We start from the raw sequence: 19,821 nt of genomic DNA, 5'->3' as shown, positions 1-19,821 counted from the left end.
CAACATCATAACCCTAGTCAGGGAAAGGCTTCCGCAGAGTAAGATAAAAAGTAAAATTGATTCAGCTGCTGCAGTTTGAAATATTCCCAAGTGGCCTTCACTGTAATGTCGATTCTCAAATTTGTAATTCAGAATCAATCTGCCATGCACACAAGAGGATGTAATGACCTCACACACTGATGACTCTTTTACGTGCATGCACTGCTTATAAATGGAAGAGAGAAACTTCTCAGATATCATAGATACCTTTTTAAATGCAGAATCAATCTTTTAAATACTTGCTGAATTTTAATAACATAGCATCAGTGACTTTGTTAAGGTTTGCATGCATTTGTTCATTCTTAATATCACACCACCTTCTGGAGTGCAGAAAACCTGCTTTGAGATCAGGGATAGCATCCTTTCTAAGCCTTCTCATCAATGACAGTGCCAAAATTAACATGAATCTGATCTACGAGTATGACAATACATGGTACTGTGTTATTGGGCTGGACATTCGCCTTCATTGCCAAGGTGGTAACTTGACAGAGTACCAGTGAAATTCAGGTGGGTTCTATGAAGGCTGACAAACCCACTTGATCACACTGAATCATGACAGCACAAATGGAACCCATATATTGCACTGAATCCATGACAGCTCTCTGTAGAGCAATCCAGGCACATCCATTCCCCTCTTTCACTGCAGCCGTGCAAATTATTTTCCCTCAAGTGTCGATCCAATTTCCTTCTGGAAGCTCTGATCCTACTGCCTTCATGGGCGTAAAGTTCCAGAGCATCACCACACTCTGCATACAAAATATTATTCATCACATTCCCTGTGAATTTTTTGCAGATGACATTATAGCTGTGATCCCGTCCTTGCTCTATCTACTGACAGGAACAACTTTCATCTGGCTACCAATCTAAAATTATCAGGATTTTGCACACCTCTCTCAAATCTCCTCTCAACTGGAAAGCAGCAACTCCAGCTTCTTCCTTTATTATTACCACAGTACTAAACATTCCCCTGTGTTTTCTACTAGATCAGTTCTGGAGAAGTTATAAAGAGTGCAAAGCAAAGGCTTATATTTGCTGCATTAGCATGTCATGAGAGCATTCAATTATTAACTTACTGTCTAAACAATTTTATCCAAAAAGTTGGACGCAGTGAGATAGGTACAAACTAACTAGATTATCTTTGTTTTCCTCTGGATTGCTAAATTCATTTAGATTCCACTCGTTGGATTCTTTTCCCATCCTAACATATCTTAAATGCATAAATGATACAGGCTTTGTCTACTTCATTAACTCCTTTCCAAGAGTATTGGGTTTGCATTGTACACATGATATCAATGAGAATTCAATTTCATTTGGCACAGTTCATGAAATTCATTAGGAGTCTGCAATTAAAGAATTTTTCCCACCTAGTCTCAGTTAAGCAATTTAATGGTCAAGATTCATATAACTTTTACTCCAAACATCCTTGTGGCACCTACAAGGGGGACTGACAAATAATGCTAATGATGAGTTATTCTTGATGAAGAACAGCAAACTTCTCTGCAATCTCTCATGTTACTGTTCTCAAATCCATTTCCAACAGGATGTAATGAATTCATTGCTTTGTGTAAGATCTTCACAGTTTGTGGTGGTCAGGGTGAAGAGCGCGTGAAGGAGAGAATAGATGGCACAGTTGACTGGAACATCTTTTCACTTCTGGGAGCACAATAGGCTGCAGACACTGGAATCTGGAGCAACAATCTGCTGGAGAACTCAGCTGGCTGAGCAACATCTGTGGGCGATACTGATGCAAGGTTTCAACCCAAAATGTTGACAATCCCTTTCCCCTCACAGATACTGCGCTACCCTTAGAATTCCTCCAGCCGATTGTTTGTTGTTTTCACCTCTGGGACTGGGGTTAATGGAAGGATGAAGAGGCAGCTGTAAGGACTTTGAATGAAACTGACTGCTGAACTCACTGAGAAGTCTTATATTCATCTGTTCATTTTGCACTGCAGTGAGTTGTTCAAAAGGGAACCCTTCCAGTGATTGGCAACCATGATGCTGACATTCTTATGCTTGGTTTATACAAATTGGAGGTTTTTCCCATTATTATTTATTAAATTTGTGCCATTTTAAAATTCTAAATGCACATAAATATGAGATTGTGAAAACTGAGATACGTTGCATGCTGTGCATAACCAATGTTGCAATTTCTACATTAAAGATTTTTGAAATGGAAGGTTGTATACTGGTGGCAATGGAACATAGATGAAAAATGTACCTCAAAAATATTTGACAATGCTTTGCTTTGTTACCCTAAATCATCTGCTGGTAGTATTAGGAAACGTTATTATCTAGCTAATCTCAGTTTAGACACTGGACACAATGAATGAGTAGTCTATAAAGCTTTTCAAAGGACTGATGGGAATCAATAAACTGGAAAGGATGGACAAAAACGACAGCAATGCTGTATATTACAAACAACAGCATTCTGACATACATTGATGATGGCTTCTAATTTAGGCACTGCAAAGACACAAGTAATTTTCAGAAGTATTTAGGCAATAGAGCATTCCAAACAATAACATTCAGAACCCATTTTTTTTATACTTGGGATCTGAAATGTTTTATGAATCAACAACTTTTATATAACAGAGGACACATCAGTAGATAATTTATACGGGCCCATAGCAGCCACTATCTGGCATAATTGTCTCTGGAGAGTGTTACTAGTTGGTTTTAAATGTGTGCTATGTTAAAAGGGCATTATCTGAATGTTAAAAAAAACTCTTCATTCCCTTTCAAACATTCAGAATTTTCCTCTTGTACATTAAGAGTGTTGGCTCCCCGTGGTTTCCAGTTACTGCTGGATGATTTCAATTCACAGTGAAATTCAAATCATAAGTTTTCCATAAAATAGTGCATAAGCAGTCAGTTGACAAATTAATTCCAGTTTTATAACTGATCATAAAATCAGAAATGTATAATTCAAAAAAAAAGGCCATTCAGACTACTGCATCAACGTCAACTAATAATGCCAGCTACTGATGCTAATCCCAATTCCCAGTACTGTAGATTATAGCACTTCAGGTGCTCACCTGTGTACTGTTTAAACATAGAGACACGATGAATTTCTGGCTCCAGTGTCATTACAGGTAATGAGTTCCAGGCCTTCACATGAAAACATTAGCCACAAACCCCATCTTATCCATCTGTCAAAATCCATTCCCCAATATTATTGGCTTCCCATAATGTTATTTCCCTACAGTCTTTGATGCCTCAAAGAAGACAACAATAGTCTAGTCAATCTCTCCTTGTGGATAACATTCTCCAGCTTTGGCAACGTCTTCATTTCTCCTCCAAATCCTCACAAATAATATCACCTCTTTCCCATAATGCAGTAACCAGAAATGTACACAGTATTTTAGATGAATCCAACTTGTGTATTCTGTAGTTCTAGTTTAACCTTGCTGTTTTTATATTCTACATAACAAAAGTAAGCATCCTTTATGTCTTCCAAAACACTTCCTATTATTTTACCTTCAGTGATATGTGACAGTTAATATTGTTCCTCCACACTGCGTCATATCAAACAATTAATTGTATGCTACCCTAATTTATTCACCCTCTCTAATGCATTACCCAACATTTTTCTGGTTTGAATTCCATTTACCCAACTGACTCTTCCTCCAGCCTGCAACTTTGTTCCTCAACCACTCTACGAAAGTTGACATCACTGTAAATTTCCTAATTATTGTTGCTATATTTAAATCCGAGTCATTGATATGCGCCACAATGTGGCAGGATGTAGGACCCCATTGGATATGGCCTTCCAGTCTCAAAACTGCAGTTAATAATTCTTTAATTTCTGACAATGAGCTCACTTTAGATCCAACTTTTTGAATAATTGGTGATTTTGTCAAATGCTTTGCTAAAAGTCTGCATAGACAAGAAGTTAAATGTCTGAAACATTTAAACCCATAAAGATCATGCTATTGATTAACAGAATCCTTTCCAGTTACATCAGTTCCTGAAAACATTCGGGGATAGGTCCTCAGTATATGCAGTTTCAACCTATTCTAAGAGCTGCTGAAAAAACTCCTGACCTCCATTGTAATTGCTGCAGTGTAGATCCAGCTTCTTCATACAGAGCCATCATGGATCCAAGTTTCTGCCATCATGAATCCAAGTTACAAAGGAAGAATGTAGTGTTACAAGCTGAGAGTCTGGATTTCCCTGCCATCACCTCCACCATCATCCTCTTTCACTACAGTTGGATTGTCAGCTGATAAAATAGTGTTAAAACTATTCTTGGGGGGAGAAAAACATGATTTTATAGCTTCATAACCAACGTGTCCCATGATGAAATAAAACACCTACAAACACTGAGAACAAAGAAAGTTTCCACCATCTTGATAGCTGAAAGGAGAAGCAACAATTCAATCAATCAGTCAGTGGCACGGAAGAAGAGCCTGATGTGTGGGTGGCAAACCTGTCCACTGTGGCTGCCACCTCACGAGTCCGATGGAGGTTAGACCATTATCTGCTCCTGCCTTGCTGACCTGGGCACTCTGTTAGCTTTCACTGCGAGTGCATCAGCGTTGACCAGACTTCTTCATACCAAGCAGCTGTGGCAGAGTTCTCCTAGAAGAAATGCTGAATTTTTTGAGACTTTCCTCCAACTTGTCACTTTGCCAGTGTATAGAAGGTTTTGTTTTAAGAACTGCAGACATTTCCTGAGATGCATGTTCCAAGTGCCTACAAAGGTCCTGTGGGGATTGCACAGTACATTGGCTGGTTTGCTCAAGGAATTAGGAAGTTGTGGGCATGCTATGTTGACGTCGGAAGCACGGCGACACTTGTGGGCTACCCCCAGAACACTCTATGCCAAAAGATGCATTCACTGTGTGTTTCGATGTACATGTGACTAATAAAGATACCTTGCTGTTGGTGATCCACTGGTCCTAAGTGACTTCTTTCTTTTTCAATCTTTTTATTAGTTTTCAAATTAATACAGATTGATACATAGCATCAATATTTATACATGTAATACAAAGAGATCAGGATAACAATCATAGCATATAATCATAAGGAACAATAAAATATAAAAAAATCTATAGATCCAACGATCTCTTAGTAAATGAATATAATATAAAATAGAGGAAAGAAAAAAGATTTATTATATAAAAGAAAATACAAATCAATAAAAAAAATTATAAACAATATAAACTAAACAAAAAAAAAACTTTTAAAAGAAAAACAAACAACAAAAAAAAAGAAAAAAAAACTGGTCTAAAATTTCTCAGTAGAAACAGAGCAATATTATGTCGTCAAGTCCGTTCCTCCAAGTTGGAAGATTATTGAAAGGGGATCTACATCATGTGAAAATATTGAATAAATGGACTCCAAATATCTTCAAATTTAAGCGAAGGATCAACAGTGCCACTCCTAATTTTTTCCAAGTTTAAACATGATATAGTTTGAAGGTCCTAAGTGACTTCAAGCATTTCACTATGACATTAAAAAGTGGAAGCTCCGTTCAGTATCTGTTCCTACTTGGAGTACATGATCCAGTGCATAGTTGTAAGAAGGTGTAATTATAGATAGACACCAGAAGATTCAGAAAAGTAAGAGACCGCAGATGCTGGAAATCTGAAATCAAAACTCAGAATGCTCAAAATACAGAGCAGGTCAGGAAGCAGCTATGGAGAGAGAAACAGAGTGAACCTTTCAGGTCGAAGGCCTTTCATCCAAACCATTGCATTTAGGGTCAGCAGTTAGTTTTCTTCCACAAGTAAGATTTGCAAGGTGGAGGGTTAATGGCAGGATTCTGGGTAGTGTGGAGGAGCAGAGGGATCTGGGGGTTCATATCCACAGATCACTGCAAGTTGCCTCACAGGTGGATAGGGTAGTTAAGAAAGCTTATGGGATGTTAGCTTTCATAAATCGTGGGACTGAGTTTAAGAGCCGCAAAGTAACGAAGCAGCTTTACAAAACTCTGGTTAGACCACACTTAGAGTATTGTGTCCAGTTCTGGTCACCTCATTATAGGAAGGATATGGAGGCGCTGGAAAGGGTGCAGAGGAGATTTACCAGGATGCTGCCTGGATTAGAGAGTATGGATTATGAGGAGAGACTAAAGGAGCTAGGGCTTTACTCATTGGAGAGGAGGAGGATGAGAGGAGACATGATAGAGGTGTACAAAACATTAAGAGGAATAGATAGAGTGGACAGCCAGCACCTCTTTCCCAGGGCACCAATACTCAATACAAGAGGGCATGACTTTAAGGTAATGGGTGGGAAGTTCAAGGGAGATGTCAGAGGGAGGTTTTTCACCTAGAGAGTGGTTGGTGCACGGAATGCACTGCCTGGGGTGGTGGTGGAGGCTGATACGTTGGTCAAGTTCAAGAGATTGTTAGATAAGCATATAGAGGAATTTAAAATAGAGGGATATGTGAGAGGAAGGGGTTAGATAGTCTTCGGCGTGGTTTGAAGGTCGGCACAACATGGTGGGCCGAAGGGCCTGTATTGTGCTGTATTGTTCTATGGTTACGGTTCTATGGATACTTAGCTGATCTTTGCATTGCATTTTCCATCAAGGCTAAACGAGTTGTGCTGACAACTGTTTCCTGAGTGCTGACTGCCATTCTAAACTTAATACGTGCATCAGGGAACTTGTTCATCATGATCTGCCATACATCAAGTGAGTTGGGGACAAGTGCAGTATCACCAGTAAAGAGCAGATCTGAGCAAGGTGACATGCCTTTAGCTGAAATGGAATTGATGAACAAGCTGTCTTTCATCCTCAATTCAATTCGTAGGCCAAAGTGATTGAATTGAGAAGCAGCCAGAACGATAGATAATACATTAGTGAAATAAATATTTTGTCCATGTACAAGGAAAGCTTGTGTTGTAAAAAAAACAGCAAGTCAAGTAGTTTGGAATGATCAATTCTACTGAGCTTTAATCCTTTTATTTATCTAAGGGAATATGACTTAAATTTCTTACTCACCCAGGTCCCCAAGTAAGATCAGACTTGGTTACTCCCAAACAGACTACCTCACTTATATCAATCCTCCCATTTGGTGTGGCAGACTTGTCACTTTCATAATAACTGAGAAATCCACCTTCTAGGGTACACCATCGCTTGTTGAATTCTGTGGACAAGAAATGAAAGGGTATTAAAATCTAATCATACACTTTATTCAGAATATCTTGATAACACTGACTGCTGTGAAACAGACAACACCCCTGAAGCCATAATACAGGCAACCATGTTGAATTCTTCCAGCACATTCATCAGTAAAATTCCCTTTAGGAATCCTGGTGACACCACATTCCATGAAAGGTAAGTTGCCTGCAATGATCTGTTGACCACCCCTTGAAGTGTAAACAGTAACTGGACTTGCAAATGAAAAGCACAATTAGCTCAAAGCCTCTACTTTCCTAGGAAGGTAATCTCAAGCACACACTTTTGAAATAATGTTTAAAATTTTAGTAACGGACTTCTAAGCAAAGAAAACATTTCAGGAAAATGTCCATTGCTGCAAGCATTCAAGAAAAAGAAGGGTGCTTACCAACTTAGACGAAATGAAGAAAGGAGCTACAATTTACTTATCCCTACATGTGAAAAGACTTATGGCTTTTCCTTCATTCAACACCACCAAATTCTGTTGGCAAGGCAAAGGTGACCTTGATGAGATTATTATGTGCACAAACGATGCCAGAGCCATGTCAACTTCACTAAAGTGAATCCCTCCCAAAATTGTCTGGTTCAGTTCTCACTAATGTCATTTATACTGAGCACTTCATTGCTCTATGTCCAAACTGGAATTATGATTAAGTGTTAATAAACTGTCAACTGAAGAGGTTCAGAGAAAAACATATAGGTCTTTAGCAAATGCAAAATATGAACTTCTAATCTACATTTCCACAAAATCTCCTTCAACATCTGAGCTACATCTCATCATGATCATTATATTATAACATTTTCTCAGAGTTTATAAGAAATACTAGGCTTACCCTAAAGATCCATGATTGAAATATCTAAAGATACTGAGAGTCCCAACCACATATACAATTCCAGAGATTGTAAGTTATATCCTGCGTCAATTCTATTCAGGCTATAATGGCATATCAGTCATGAACCAACTGCTCACTGAACTGAATTATTTCAATGGATGCTCAGTCGAAAGTTCCGAATATAGAAATCAAATGTTAACAAGTTGTTTATAATAACAAAGATTATAATAACCTACTACTTAAATTATACTTTGGAGATGAGTGCAAAGCAATGTCATCAAGGCATGGACCATGCTAACACAGGCAGTGAACCACACACTGCCTAGGGCTGGCTGGTACTTTTCAAAAGATATATATTAGGAGGGTAGACATGGGATCACCACTGACTTTGAGTAGTTTGCATACTATCTTCATGCTAAACTCAAGTTTACTTCACACAGTAAATCTGAAGTGTTGGGAGACACCTTCTTGGAGGTCGACCCACAGCACTTGGCTGTAATGCATTCTGGAATGAAATTGAAAGCAACTCGAGTGACATACTTCACATCAATGCAAAACAGCTTTGTGCATTAACACGAAGTAGCAATGTAACTGCATCCTAAGGTGAACTTGATTTGCTATTAATAGGATCACCTTTCTGTCCTTGTAGTATTCAGTTTAATAACTGCGTTGCTGCTGCAATTGGAAAATGCATGTCTCAGCAAGATCGCCAACTCATTTTTCTTGCAATTTGAAGCAGGACGTACAAAGCCAAATCCACCCTTTGACCTTTGCTTTTATCTCTCAGCACTTCATTGAGGAGACCATCAGGAAAGCTCCCATTTGACCTCCTCTATGTACTTTGCTGGCATATATATGAGCGTTTATACAATAGGTCAAAAAGTATATTTTATGCATTATTAATTGCTTTTCAATGAGGAATTGTGAAAAATAGAACCCATAAATAAAATAAGTATGAACACTTGTAGATTGGCCTTGGAAGAAGTAGCGGTTAGCGTAACACTATTACAGCGCCAGCGACCCAGGTTCAATTCCAGCCGTCGTCTGTAAGGAGTTTATATGTTCTCCCCGTGTCTGCGTGGGTTTCCTCCGGGTGCTCCAGTTTCCTCCCACATTCCAAAGACGTACAGGTTAGGAAATTGTGGGCATGCTATGTTGGCGCCAGAAGCATGGCAACACTTGCAGGCTGCCCCCAGAACACTCCATGCAAAAAGATGGATTTCACTGTGTTTCTATGTACATGTGACTAACAAAGATATTTTATCTTATGAAACCCACAATCTTTCTCACATCCCAACTTTTCCAGACCCTACCACCCACCCAATTCTATGGTATGTCAGAGTTGCCCTATTTACAAAGCTGTGCTTCCACCCTTGGCACCATTACTTATGGGAAACAGGCTCCTCAGCCTCCATTGGTTGGCCACACCAATCTATGAACTGCAAACCTAGACTCCTTTCAACTACTGCCTCCATACCGTCAACATCAACTTTCTTTCAGTGAAAACAGTGGCCAAGAAATCAAAGAGAAAGAACACCTGGGACACAATTTATAGCCAATGCCTTTGAGAGGACAAATGGTCTTCTGTCACACCAAAATATTTTTGGATTATTTTTCTATCTACATCCTCTTATGACTAACCATCCATGCCAATTTACCACCCATCTAGCTGATGTCATCAGTGGATGTTTCAGGAACCGGGGAGACTTGTATATGATGATGATATACATGATGATGATGATGATATATCTTTATTGGTCACATGTACATCAAAACACACAGTGAAATGCACCTTTTTTGCGTAGAGTGGTCAGGGGTCAGCCTGCAAGTGTTGCCACGCTTCCGGCACCAGCATAGCATGCCAACAACTTCCTAACCCGTATGTCTTTGGAATGTGGGAGGAAAGCGGAGCACCCAGAGGAAACCCACGCAAACATGGGGAGAATGTAGAAACTAAAGTGATGGGCAAAAGATAAATGGGAACGTGAGGATTACTTTTGAGAATGCAGAAAGTGGTTACGATCCCTGTGGAGAAAACAGCATCAATCAGGGCTCTAGAAAGACAACTGGATAAGCACTTGAGCAAAAATAACTACTAAGGCAATGTGGAAAAAAGTGGATTACTAGGATAAATGGAATTGCTCAAAAGGCAGCTGGCATGGACACTCAGAAATGCTGTGCAGTATGACCAGTGAGAAGGGAGATGACAAAGACCAATGCCCCAAGTTGCCTTCAAGAATACTGAAAAAGGCACAATGTGGACCTGTGAGTTTATTTGAGCCTGGAACAGGAACGGGAGAATAGAATAGCCAGAAAAACAAAGGTGTGCGGAATTAGAGATAGTCAGGGAGAGATAACTTGTACTCATCTTGTATCTTAAAAGCCCAAAAATCATATGGACTTCCTGATTAAAGAACAGGCATAATAGGAAAAAATTGTAATAATGATTTCCAAGAGAGATTTTGCTATTCGTATCCATTACAACTACATTTTTCAGGCAGTGACAAATTGATGGCAGTCGCCAGTGATCACGAGGTAGGGTGTCTAGAAATATCTCGTAATCCTTCTGGCTTGGATTCCATCTTTCGCTTTCCAAGTTGCTAGCAGTCATCTGTTCAACACAGAACAGTGCAGCACAGGAACAGGCCCTTTGGCCCACAATGTTGTGCCAAACTAATTAAACTAGTAATTAAATGCCCAACTAAACTAATCCCTTCTGCAAACACAATGTCCATCTCCCTCCAATTTCTGCACATTCATGTGCCTATCTAAGAGCCTCTTAAACACCTCTATTGTATTTGCCTCCACTACCACCCCGGCAGTGCAATCCAGGCATCCACCACTCTCTGTGTAAAAAGCTTGCCCCAACAAAACCCATGAATCTAGCAACAATGATGGCAAAGCAAAGTATCACATTTAAGAATTCTCATAGAGTCTCAGAAGTAAAAATGCAGATGTAACTCATTTTTAAACATTTCATGGAATGCAAAATTGAGATTGGACATGAGATCAAGATAGATGCTCAAATGTTATAATTTCATTTGTATTTGTAATGTTTATTTTAAACAGAACTTAAATGGAATTCTGGACTATTGAGATGATAACCTGCAAATATATTTTTTTAGAAACAATAATAGAGGTCAAGCAGTAATTATAGCTTAGTAAGCCATTAAACTCTACTTCATGAAACAAAGAGGAATGTGTTCAGGACTTTTCACAGCAAGAATCGTTTGTAAAATCTTGAATACTCATCAGTTAACCAATTTCTGCAGACAAATCGATGGCTGCAACAGTGCATCTTGTGGAGGTGCAGGATACCACTGATAGCAACTTCTAGATATCCATGCTTAACTCAGTATTTAAAAATTGTTGCCAGACTTCCTCCTCTATAACAGTGGGTGGCAAAAGTATCAACATCACTCCTCACTGCAAATTCTAGGCCAACATTCCAGATATAACTAGCTAGCTACTAAAAGTTGAAATTCACTCCTGAGATTCAAAATTTCAAAGCATCATTGGATTATTAGCGACTTGATTTCAGAACATATGGCTAGCATAAAACAAGCATTGGTAAAAGTTTACAGGATTTTTCAAATAGAATGGAAATACTGGGTGAGAGAGAACAAATCTACTTGCTGGCCCCACTAGCGATGTTAAAATGTCCGTTCAATGTCACGGAACAGAAGAAAAACCGATGAATCAGTTTATAACAATTGGGAGAGCCGTGAAAGATTAGTTTGTGAAATTACATTCCATACCATCAGAAGGAAGACTTTGGCCCGTGGACATAATCACTGTTGAAACCAGCTTTACTGAAAGCAGCAAGAACACGACAAAACACCTGTTACAATTTTCTGGTAAATTGTGACAAAGATAGATTAATTTCTTTCAGTTGTAGCACTATAGTAAAGACTGGAGGCTGTGACGCTTCTTGCAAACTAAAACCTCCGACAGTCAGCTAGAAAAGACTTTTGGGGACAGTCTGAGCAGTAACCTTTAGCAGCTGGACTGGAAAACCAGGCGATCAAAGGGAAGAATTGCTGATATTTAAAAGGGTTAAAAAAAAATAAAAATGGAGAGGTTAGGCAACTTCAAACAGGAATACTTTTTTTTATTTTGTTAAAAGTGTACACTCTAGGACTTGAGCGATTGATCTGAACTGGCCCTTTGGTGCTCCACCAGGCAATCCATTCACTCTATGGGATGGAACTGCTGGTTCAGGCTGGCTATCAAAATTCCATGGCACCAAGTCAGGAAATTGAAGGAGCTGACTCATTAAACTGGTCAACTAAAAAAAAATCCCTCAACCAATGCATTTCATTGCTATTTGTGGAATCATGCTTTACTCACATTAGCTGTCACACAACCAAGAATGGTACAGGTAATTTGGGAAATTTTACAAACCTCTTGAAGCTCTGCAGTAATACCTTTATTGTAGTTCCCCCTACCCCTCATCCTTTTGCTCAAAGCATTCTTTAATTTTACACCCCATTTAAGATTCTTGACCTCACAATCTACCACCTCATTGTCTACCTGCACTGCACATTCTCTGTAACTGTAACACTTTATTCTGTATTCTGTTACTGCTTTTCCCTCAATGTACTGATGTTGTGAAATGATCTGTATGGATGGCATGCAAAACAAAGCTTTTCACTGTACATGTAACAATAACAAACCAATTACCAAAACACAAGCAAATCCAAAGCATGATCAAGCCAACTCCTTTGAAAAGGCCAGATGATCATTGCATCCCACCCTCACTTGACACTCTTCCTCTTCCTTATCAAACCTTCAAAAGTAGGTCAAGCAACATTTTCTCTCACCAATTCTCAATCCTACCAGTGTGAGAGCTTTTCATATTTTCACAACCAACACGTATGCTCACCTGCATAAAATGGGTCTGTAAGATAGATTTCACATTTCACTTTGCTTCACCATTGAGGACCATTAATAGCCAGCCCAACGTAACAGTGTTGAGAGACACAGTCAGACAAGGGAAACATTTGAGACCATCAGGATTAAATTATACATGTTCACGATCAAAGTAGAATGAACAATTGGACGCCTACGTCAGTCAAAATTACCTTCTAAAATCAATGTCAGAGAGACTCCAGGTGACAAATCAAAGCAAGGAAACACAAAAACACACAACTATCATCTATGCTGCATATTTAAGGCAACTTTGATAGATTTTGTTTTCCAATAAAGATTACATTATCACTGAGGCTGGGCTTGACATGCCAACCCCCGCCCTCCATAATGTTTCTCATATTTAGCAGATCTGATACATTGCTTATGGTTAGCTGTTTTTTGGGCTGTTTAAGGACAAGAATATTTATGCATTGTTGAGCCTTTGACCTGTTAAGAGGACTTGCTATAATTGTTAAGAGAGTTTGAGGCTAATGAGTTTCATTGCTTGTTCAGTGCATGTTTAAGAGCAAAGAATATGTATGCAACAAGCTCAGGTAGATAGCTCACAAAGGCTTTCTTTCTCATTTTGAGCAGAGAAGTTCATTGTGAAATTTCTTCCTTTGTTTCTGGAGTTAGCTTTTTCCTGCATAAGTATTTTCTGGATGTATTTTGCCTCAGATGCTGTAAGTTTGTGCCCAAGTTTTTAAGTGTTGCAATTTCAATTGCTGCCATTACAATTCCTACAGTAGGGAATAGCACCCCTCCCCCTCTCTTTTCTGCTTGCTCTGCAGTAGGAAGACAAAGAAATGCAGAGGCAAATTGCAGGTAACTTGCATAACACGGGAACTACATACACTCATGTCTTCAAATCAAGTACAGCTACCTGGGGACATCAGAGAAGAATTTTCCTTTGTCAGCTTCACTTTGTCAGGGTGGCAGCCAACAGCCACACTGTTTCCTTTAGCTTGACATTTCTGACAAGAGTGTTCTGCCTTTGGCTGTGAAGCTGACCACAGCTTTGAACTCTTATTTCACTGGATCATTTCAAACATCATCAGGGGGATATTTATAACAAATCAATCGTCACTTTACCAATGCCAACAGCAAGTGACAGAATGAGCTGCTAATCAGAGCTAAATCTTTAAAAATATCCCCTTGGAATGGCAGCTATATGAGAGTACCTCATACGTTTTTCCAAATGGCAGATTTTTCCTAGTGCAAGGTCTTTATGGTGGTGTATTGTAGCACTCCATTAACGTTTTTGTGGCCTGTGATGAAATGGATGATACGTGTGAACAACCAAAACACCGGTAACAGCCATAATGCCTTTAATTTAAGGACAACGTAATTTTAAATTAAAAATTTTGAACTAAAAGGACAGGTCAGATGTCTCATTGATGAGAAAGAATATCATTTGCTTCCTGATGGCATACAAGCCACAACTGTAACCAAATGGGTGTGCAACAGATCTGTACAGACTGCCATCCAATAAGGCTGCATCATTGCCCTGACAGATTTTTGAATCTTTCTTGTTACAGTACCACACCTTATCTCCAATAACATACAAAACAAATGGAAGACAGTTCAACCTATCTCGCCCTCCAATCTAGAAACAAGGTTAGCCCAGTTTCAGTAGTCGAGTAGCTGTGGGCAGATGACGTATGTGTGCGAGCACCAGAGGCCAAGTTCTAAGTCAAAGGGGACTTGTTTACTGAAGCATATGAAAGGGTAGGCCTTACACTCAATATCTGCAAAACAGAAGTCCTCCATTAGTCTGCTCCCGCTGCACAACAATGCCCCCAAATAGTAAAGCCATTGTCTTCAATGTGCCGGCATAGATTTTGACTGACAATCACAGCCTCAAAAGTGGCACAAAACATATGTTTTATCAAGCAGAAGATTTTTGCTCTTCTGTATGCTTCTGGAACATTGACCATCTTCAGCAGACACCTTAAAGCACTGGAGAAATACCCCCAAATCACGTCTCTGTAAAGTCCTTCAGCTCCATTGGCAGGATAAGAGAATCGATATCAATGTCTTCTCACAGGCTAACATCCCCAGGATTGAGGTCCTAATTACACTCAGTTGGTCAGGCCACATCATTCACATTCTCAACACCAGACTCCTGAATATGCACTCTATTCCAAGCCCTGTTATGAACAGAGATCATCAGGTATACATAAGAAAAAAAATCAAGGATGTGCTCAAAGTGTCCTTGAAAAAACTTTGAAGCTGAGTGATGTCACAAGGAGATAAAGGGCCTTCAGTGCTGAGGTGGTGCCTCATGGGGACCCCATACTAGATTGTTTCATTGGAGGAAGCCTTTCACCATCACACACCTTTCAAAGCTTCCCACATGTTAGAGATGCGAATTCCGGTTGGGTCTGCAGCTCTGAACTTTGTGCAACTTCCAGTGCCTTGTCTGAATGGCCTTAAAAACTGCTGCCGTCCAATAACCCCTGAGAGTCTCTGGCCCGTGACCACTCAAATAGACTGGGAGGATATTGAGAATCTCATCTACGCATTGGGAGCATCCAGAAGCCCATCATGAATGATGGAAGGAGTGCACCACCTCCTGAACTACCTACCCATCCACTCCACCAGGCACCTCCTGACCCATCTGTGCCAGAGTCCATGGGTCCTACATAGGTCTCATCATTTGCCTCAGACCCAACAGGACTGGAATGGAAGCAAGTGATCCTCCATTCTGAAAGTCCAACAATCCAAAAGCCACATGAGACAGAAAAAGTGATATAGGTAGAATATGTTAACAGTAGGATGGACCAAGGAATCAGATATTTTGAAAGATCAGGAGCCTTGTGAGGATGCTGCACTCACTTGAATGTTGTGTGGAGGGAAACACTACTCTGTGCATGAGAATGAGGAAGTCTGCCATTAGCTGGACAGGAAACTAAACCTCTGTCTGAACAGATGTGGACTGGAATGTGAGATGCAACGAAGAGGTTCTAATCAAGAAACCATTCAGACAAGCTTGCCTGAAATAGTACAGAAGCATTATTTCACTCAAGTATTCAGTGCCAAGTACCATTAGCATTTTATGGCCTGCTGATTTCCTCTTGGAGACTGATTCCAGAAAATAGGTATACTCTGAAATGTCTGTAATGGGAAGATTAAGTGAATTAGATGACCAGTGAGTTTCAGAGGATGGCTTAGAAATTCAAATGCATGGGGAATCTTTTTAAATTGTACGGGATTTGAATGCTTGCAAGATGCATCACTAAACATTGTTGGTTCGTTAAAATTGCAGAGCGTATACTGAAACTTTTGACTTGCAGTTTTGTGCACATAAGCTGGAGAGCACTGAGCTCACTGCACAATGACTCTGCTCCCACATTATTTCATGCACAAACAGTGTGGGCAATGTAGAGAAAGCAGCGCCAATGAAAGGAAGCAGCCTCCTGTGCAAAACTACAAGGGATTATGCACAATTTACAGTGATGGATTGGGAAAGATTTGTGATCAGTTTTCAAGAGGGGTATCCACTGAATGCACTGATCCTCTCTCTCTCTCTCTCTCTCTCTCTCTCTCTGGTGGTCCAACTCCACTGTCAGGAAAACAGAGTGTCCACTCCCATGCCCACCCTTTCTAAATGGTTCACCCCACACCATCCAATGATTTACAACATCTGGTGCAGTTGAGCACTCCTGCTTTAGGAAGTCCACGCACAACATCACATAGTGCAAGTTCATACACACCTTCAAAACTCTTTCTTCCTTCCAGTTAAGAAATAAAGATTTACAGCAGCAGTTTTTAAGGTCATTCAGACAAGGCACAGGAAGTTGCACAAAGTGCAGAGCTGCAGACCCAGTTGGAATCACATCTCTAACACGTGGGAAGCTTTGAAAGGTGTGAGATGGTGAAAGGCTTCCTCCAATAAAACAATCTGGTATGAGATCCCTATCAGGCACCACCGCAGTACTGAAGGCCCTTTATCTCCTTGTGGCATCACTCAGCTTCAAAGCTGCTAACCATCACTGCACTGCCAAACTTTACTGCCTGCTTTATGGCACCAATTGTATTATTTTGATGGACTGGACAGATTTAGTATCACTCATTCATCTTTTCTTGCTCTTGTAAAATGTCAGTCATGATTTGCCTCTCAGCAAGAGCCCACCTATTGCCAATGAAATTTATAAATTTCACCAATTGATCACCGAGCATTATATAGCCACACAATAGATAAAACACCAGACCCCTGAAGCTCTTCCTTTCCTCCTTCTAGTAACTGAAAAAGTACCATGATTTACAGCAACAGATTTGGAGGCCATTTAAACAATTATCACAACTTCAAAAACTAACTGCAGCTTTTAAGCAACTGTTGATCCTACACTCTGAGTACCAGGCCTTATCTGCTCCAGGAACTTGCAATAACAACCTTGCCATTAGCAGCACATGACACAGACAAAGAAGCATAGCCTGACCCTAACTGCTAGCGCTATGCTAAATTATTTGGTCTCATTCGATCAGAGAGATTCCCTTTGTTCTATCCACCTCTCCCCTACCTTCTCTGCTATTGAAAACTATCTTAATTTCTCTCTGTCCCTGGTCTGATGGAGGGTCCTGGACCAGAAACATAAACTGTTTCACTTTCCACAGATGCTGCTTGACCTGCTGAGTGTTTCCAGCATTTGCTGATTGTATTTTCAGATTTCCAGCATCGGCACTTTTTTTGTTTTTTTCCCAACTTGTGACAAAACTCAAATTAAATAGCTTTTTTTTTAAAATCAGAAGATGACAAGTTTTACTCATCAAAAAAACAACTGAATACTTTTCTCACTAAAATATAGACCTCTTGTCATGAAGCAAGGACGATAAACTTTACCTCAAAGAGTCTTTAAGTATACTAAACTTTCTCACATCTTGTTATAAATGAATATAAACCTTGGCAGTGCTCTAAACTTTTCCATTCTCTGGAGTAGTCACCTTCAGCAGCTGGGCAGTGCAGAATCATAGTGTTTATTAAAACTTATTAAAGAATTCAATTTCACTGATCCACTCCGCTAGATGATCACTGGTCATTCTTATTACTTCTGCAAGGTTTTTGAAATAGGGTGTTTAATTTCTGGGCTACCTTTGTGCAAAAGTATCCTACTTCTGCCATTTCCCTCCCTAGCATTGTGCTTTTATCCCTCCATTCTCAACATCAAAACTCTCCCCAATTTTCCACACTGGAAAAAACTGATGAGTATCAGTTCCACACTGACAATAAATCATGTTTCAGCAAACATCAATGGAACACAATTGAACATCGTTGAAAAACAAAAATCTGTAGATGCTGGAAATTCAAAATAAAAACAGAAGATGCTGGAAACACTCAGCAGGTCAGGCAGCAACCCAAAAGATCAAGGTTATTTTATTAAAAATCAAACTTCATTTAATGGTGCAGCAAAGTTTCAATCTGTTCTGAAGAAGGGTCTTTGACCTGAAACGTTGACTCTGCTTCTCTTCCCACAGATGTTGCCTGACCTACTGAGTATTTCCAACATATTCTGTTTTTGTTTTAAATTTCCATCATCTGCAATTTTATATTTTCAAGTTTCAATCTGCACGGTTTTACCCGAAGCTCTCCTCAGTGGAAGTCACAGACCAAAGGGTAAAAATTAGAGGAGACGTCTTTGGCTGTTCAGAGATATGTTTGCAATGAATTAGGAGCAGCCTACTTATGAATGATGGCTGCGTCCCAGTGAAATAGCACTGGTTACAGTTAATATATGGGTGAAGCTCTGAAAATATCTTACCTAAATTGCAGTTGGTTTCATTAAAAGTAGCAATTCGATTAGCTGGGAGTTTGCTTTAATCAATAAAGCTTTTCAGCTGCATTAAAAATATACATGAACAAGTCACTATGGAAGTGTCCAAAGCTTGTGGACACAATAGCTAAATAGAGTTCATCTATTTCAAAGTTTCAGAAGGTACATAAAGTAAAACAGTTGCAATGGAAGGACAATGAAACATTTCAGTTCAGCATAATGCTTTACTTATAATTAGAGAACATTAAAACTTCATTTGCAAAATTCAACAGATTCAAGGGAACGTTTCTTGTAAAAGGTATCCATATTTTCTTTAATATAGCTTGGTAGTCAGAAAAAGATTCAACTAAATAGAAAAATGAAGTGGGCAGCAACATTTTCCAAGCTGCAGATTCTAATCACATCTGGGAGAACAAAGCAATCTTCCCTTGATTCGTTTGTTGCTATGGAAGCAATTTGCAGATATATGCGTGCACAATTCTAAAGTGCTTGGGAATAATGCAAGGACCTTCACTAAACAAACTGCTGGAGTAACTGAGCGAGTCAGGCAGCATTTGTGGAGGGAAATAGAGGGTCAATGTTTCAGGTTGAGATCCATCTCCCCTCTATCTTTCAGTCCACATAAAGGGGCTCCACCCGAAACATCAACTGTCTATTTCCCTCCACAGATGCTGTCTGATCTGCTGAGTACATTGAGTAGTTTGTATTTTGCTCCAGATTCCAGCATCCGCAGTCTCTTGCGTCTCCACATCACTGATGCCACACCCCTTGCAAACAATGGTCATAACAATATTTTTAATCTCTACTAATTCCTTCATTTGTCTATGAGGGAAGTGACCAAAGAAAAAACAGGTTGAGCAACAAGTTGTACTTCAATTTTAAAGATCCTATCAATCCAACGCTCTTCACTCTTCCTTTTCGTGTGTCCATCCACGACAGTCATGCTCAAGTCAAAGTCAACCCCTCCAACCCAGGGTGGGTGAGAGGGGCAGTGTGCAAAGAAATTGGTTCACCCAGTGAATGGTGAAAGCTGGATTGGGAGTCAGGAAAATTCCTAGGGCTGAGATGTGAAATGATCCTACTCTAGCCCCTCCTCTTCACTTGCAGGTTATTATTTCCTTGAACAAGGAAACGGGAG

The 19,821-nt window shown here is 39.7% G+C and overlaps 1 protein-coding gene across 4 annotated transcripts in view; it reads right to left on the bottom strand.

Moving 5' to 3' along the window:
- Window positions 1–19,821, bottom strand: part of arap2 (ArfGAP with RhoGAP domain, ankyrin repeat and PH domain 2) — a 286,956-nt gene that overhangs the window by 104,610 nt on the left and 162,525 nt on the right. For all 4 annotated transcript variants that reach the window (XM_052039500.1, XM_052039491.1, XM_052039508.1 and 1 more), the window contains one exon: window positions 6,992–7,136. In XM_052039500.1, the coding sequence (XP_051895460.1) occupies window positions 6,992–7,136 (145 nt within the window). The remainder of the gene's footprint in view (window positions 1–6,991; window positions 7,137–19,821) is intronic.

This window comes from Pristis pectinata, chromosome 2 (genome assembly GCF_009764475.1).
Source record: "Pristis pectinata isolate sPriPec2 chromosome 2, sPriPec2.1.pri, whole genome shotgun sequence".
Lineage (NCBI taxonomy): Eukaryota > Metazoa > Chordata > Chondrichthyes > Rhinopristiformes > Pristidae > Pristis > Pristis pectinata.
The sequence above is the reverse complement of the archived record's forward strand: the minus strand, read 5'-3'. Positions and strand labels throughout refer to the sequence as shown.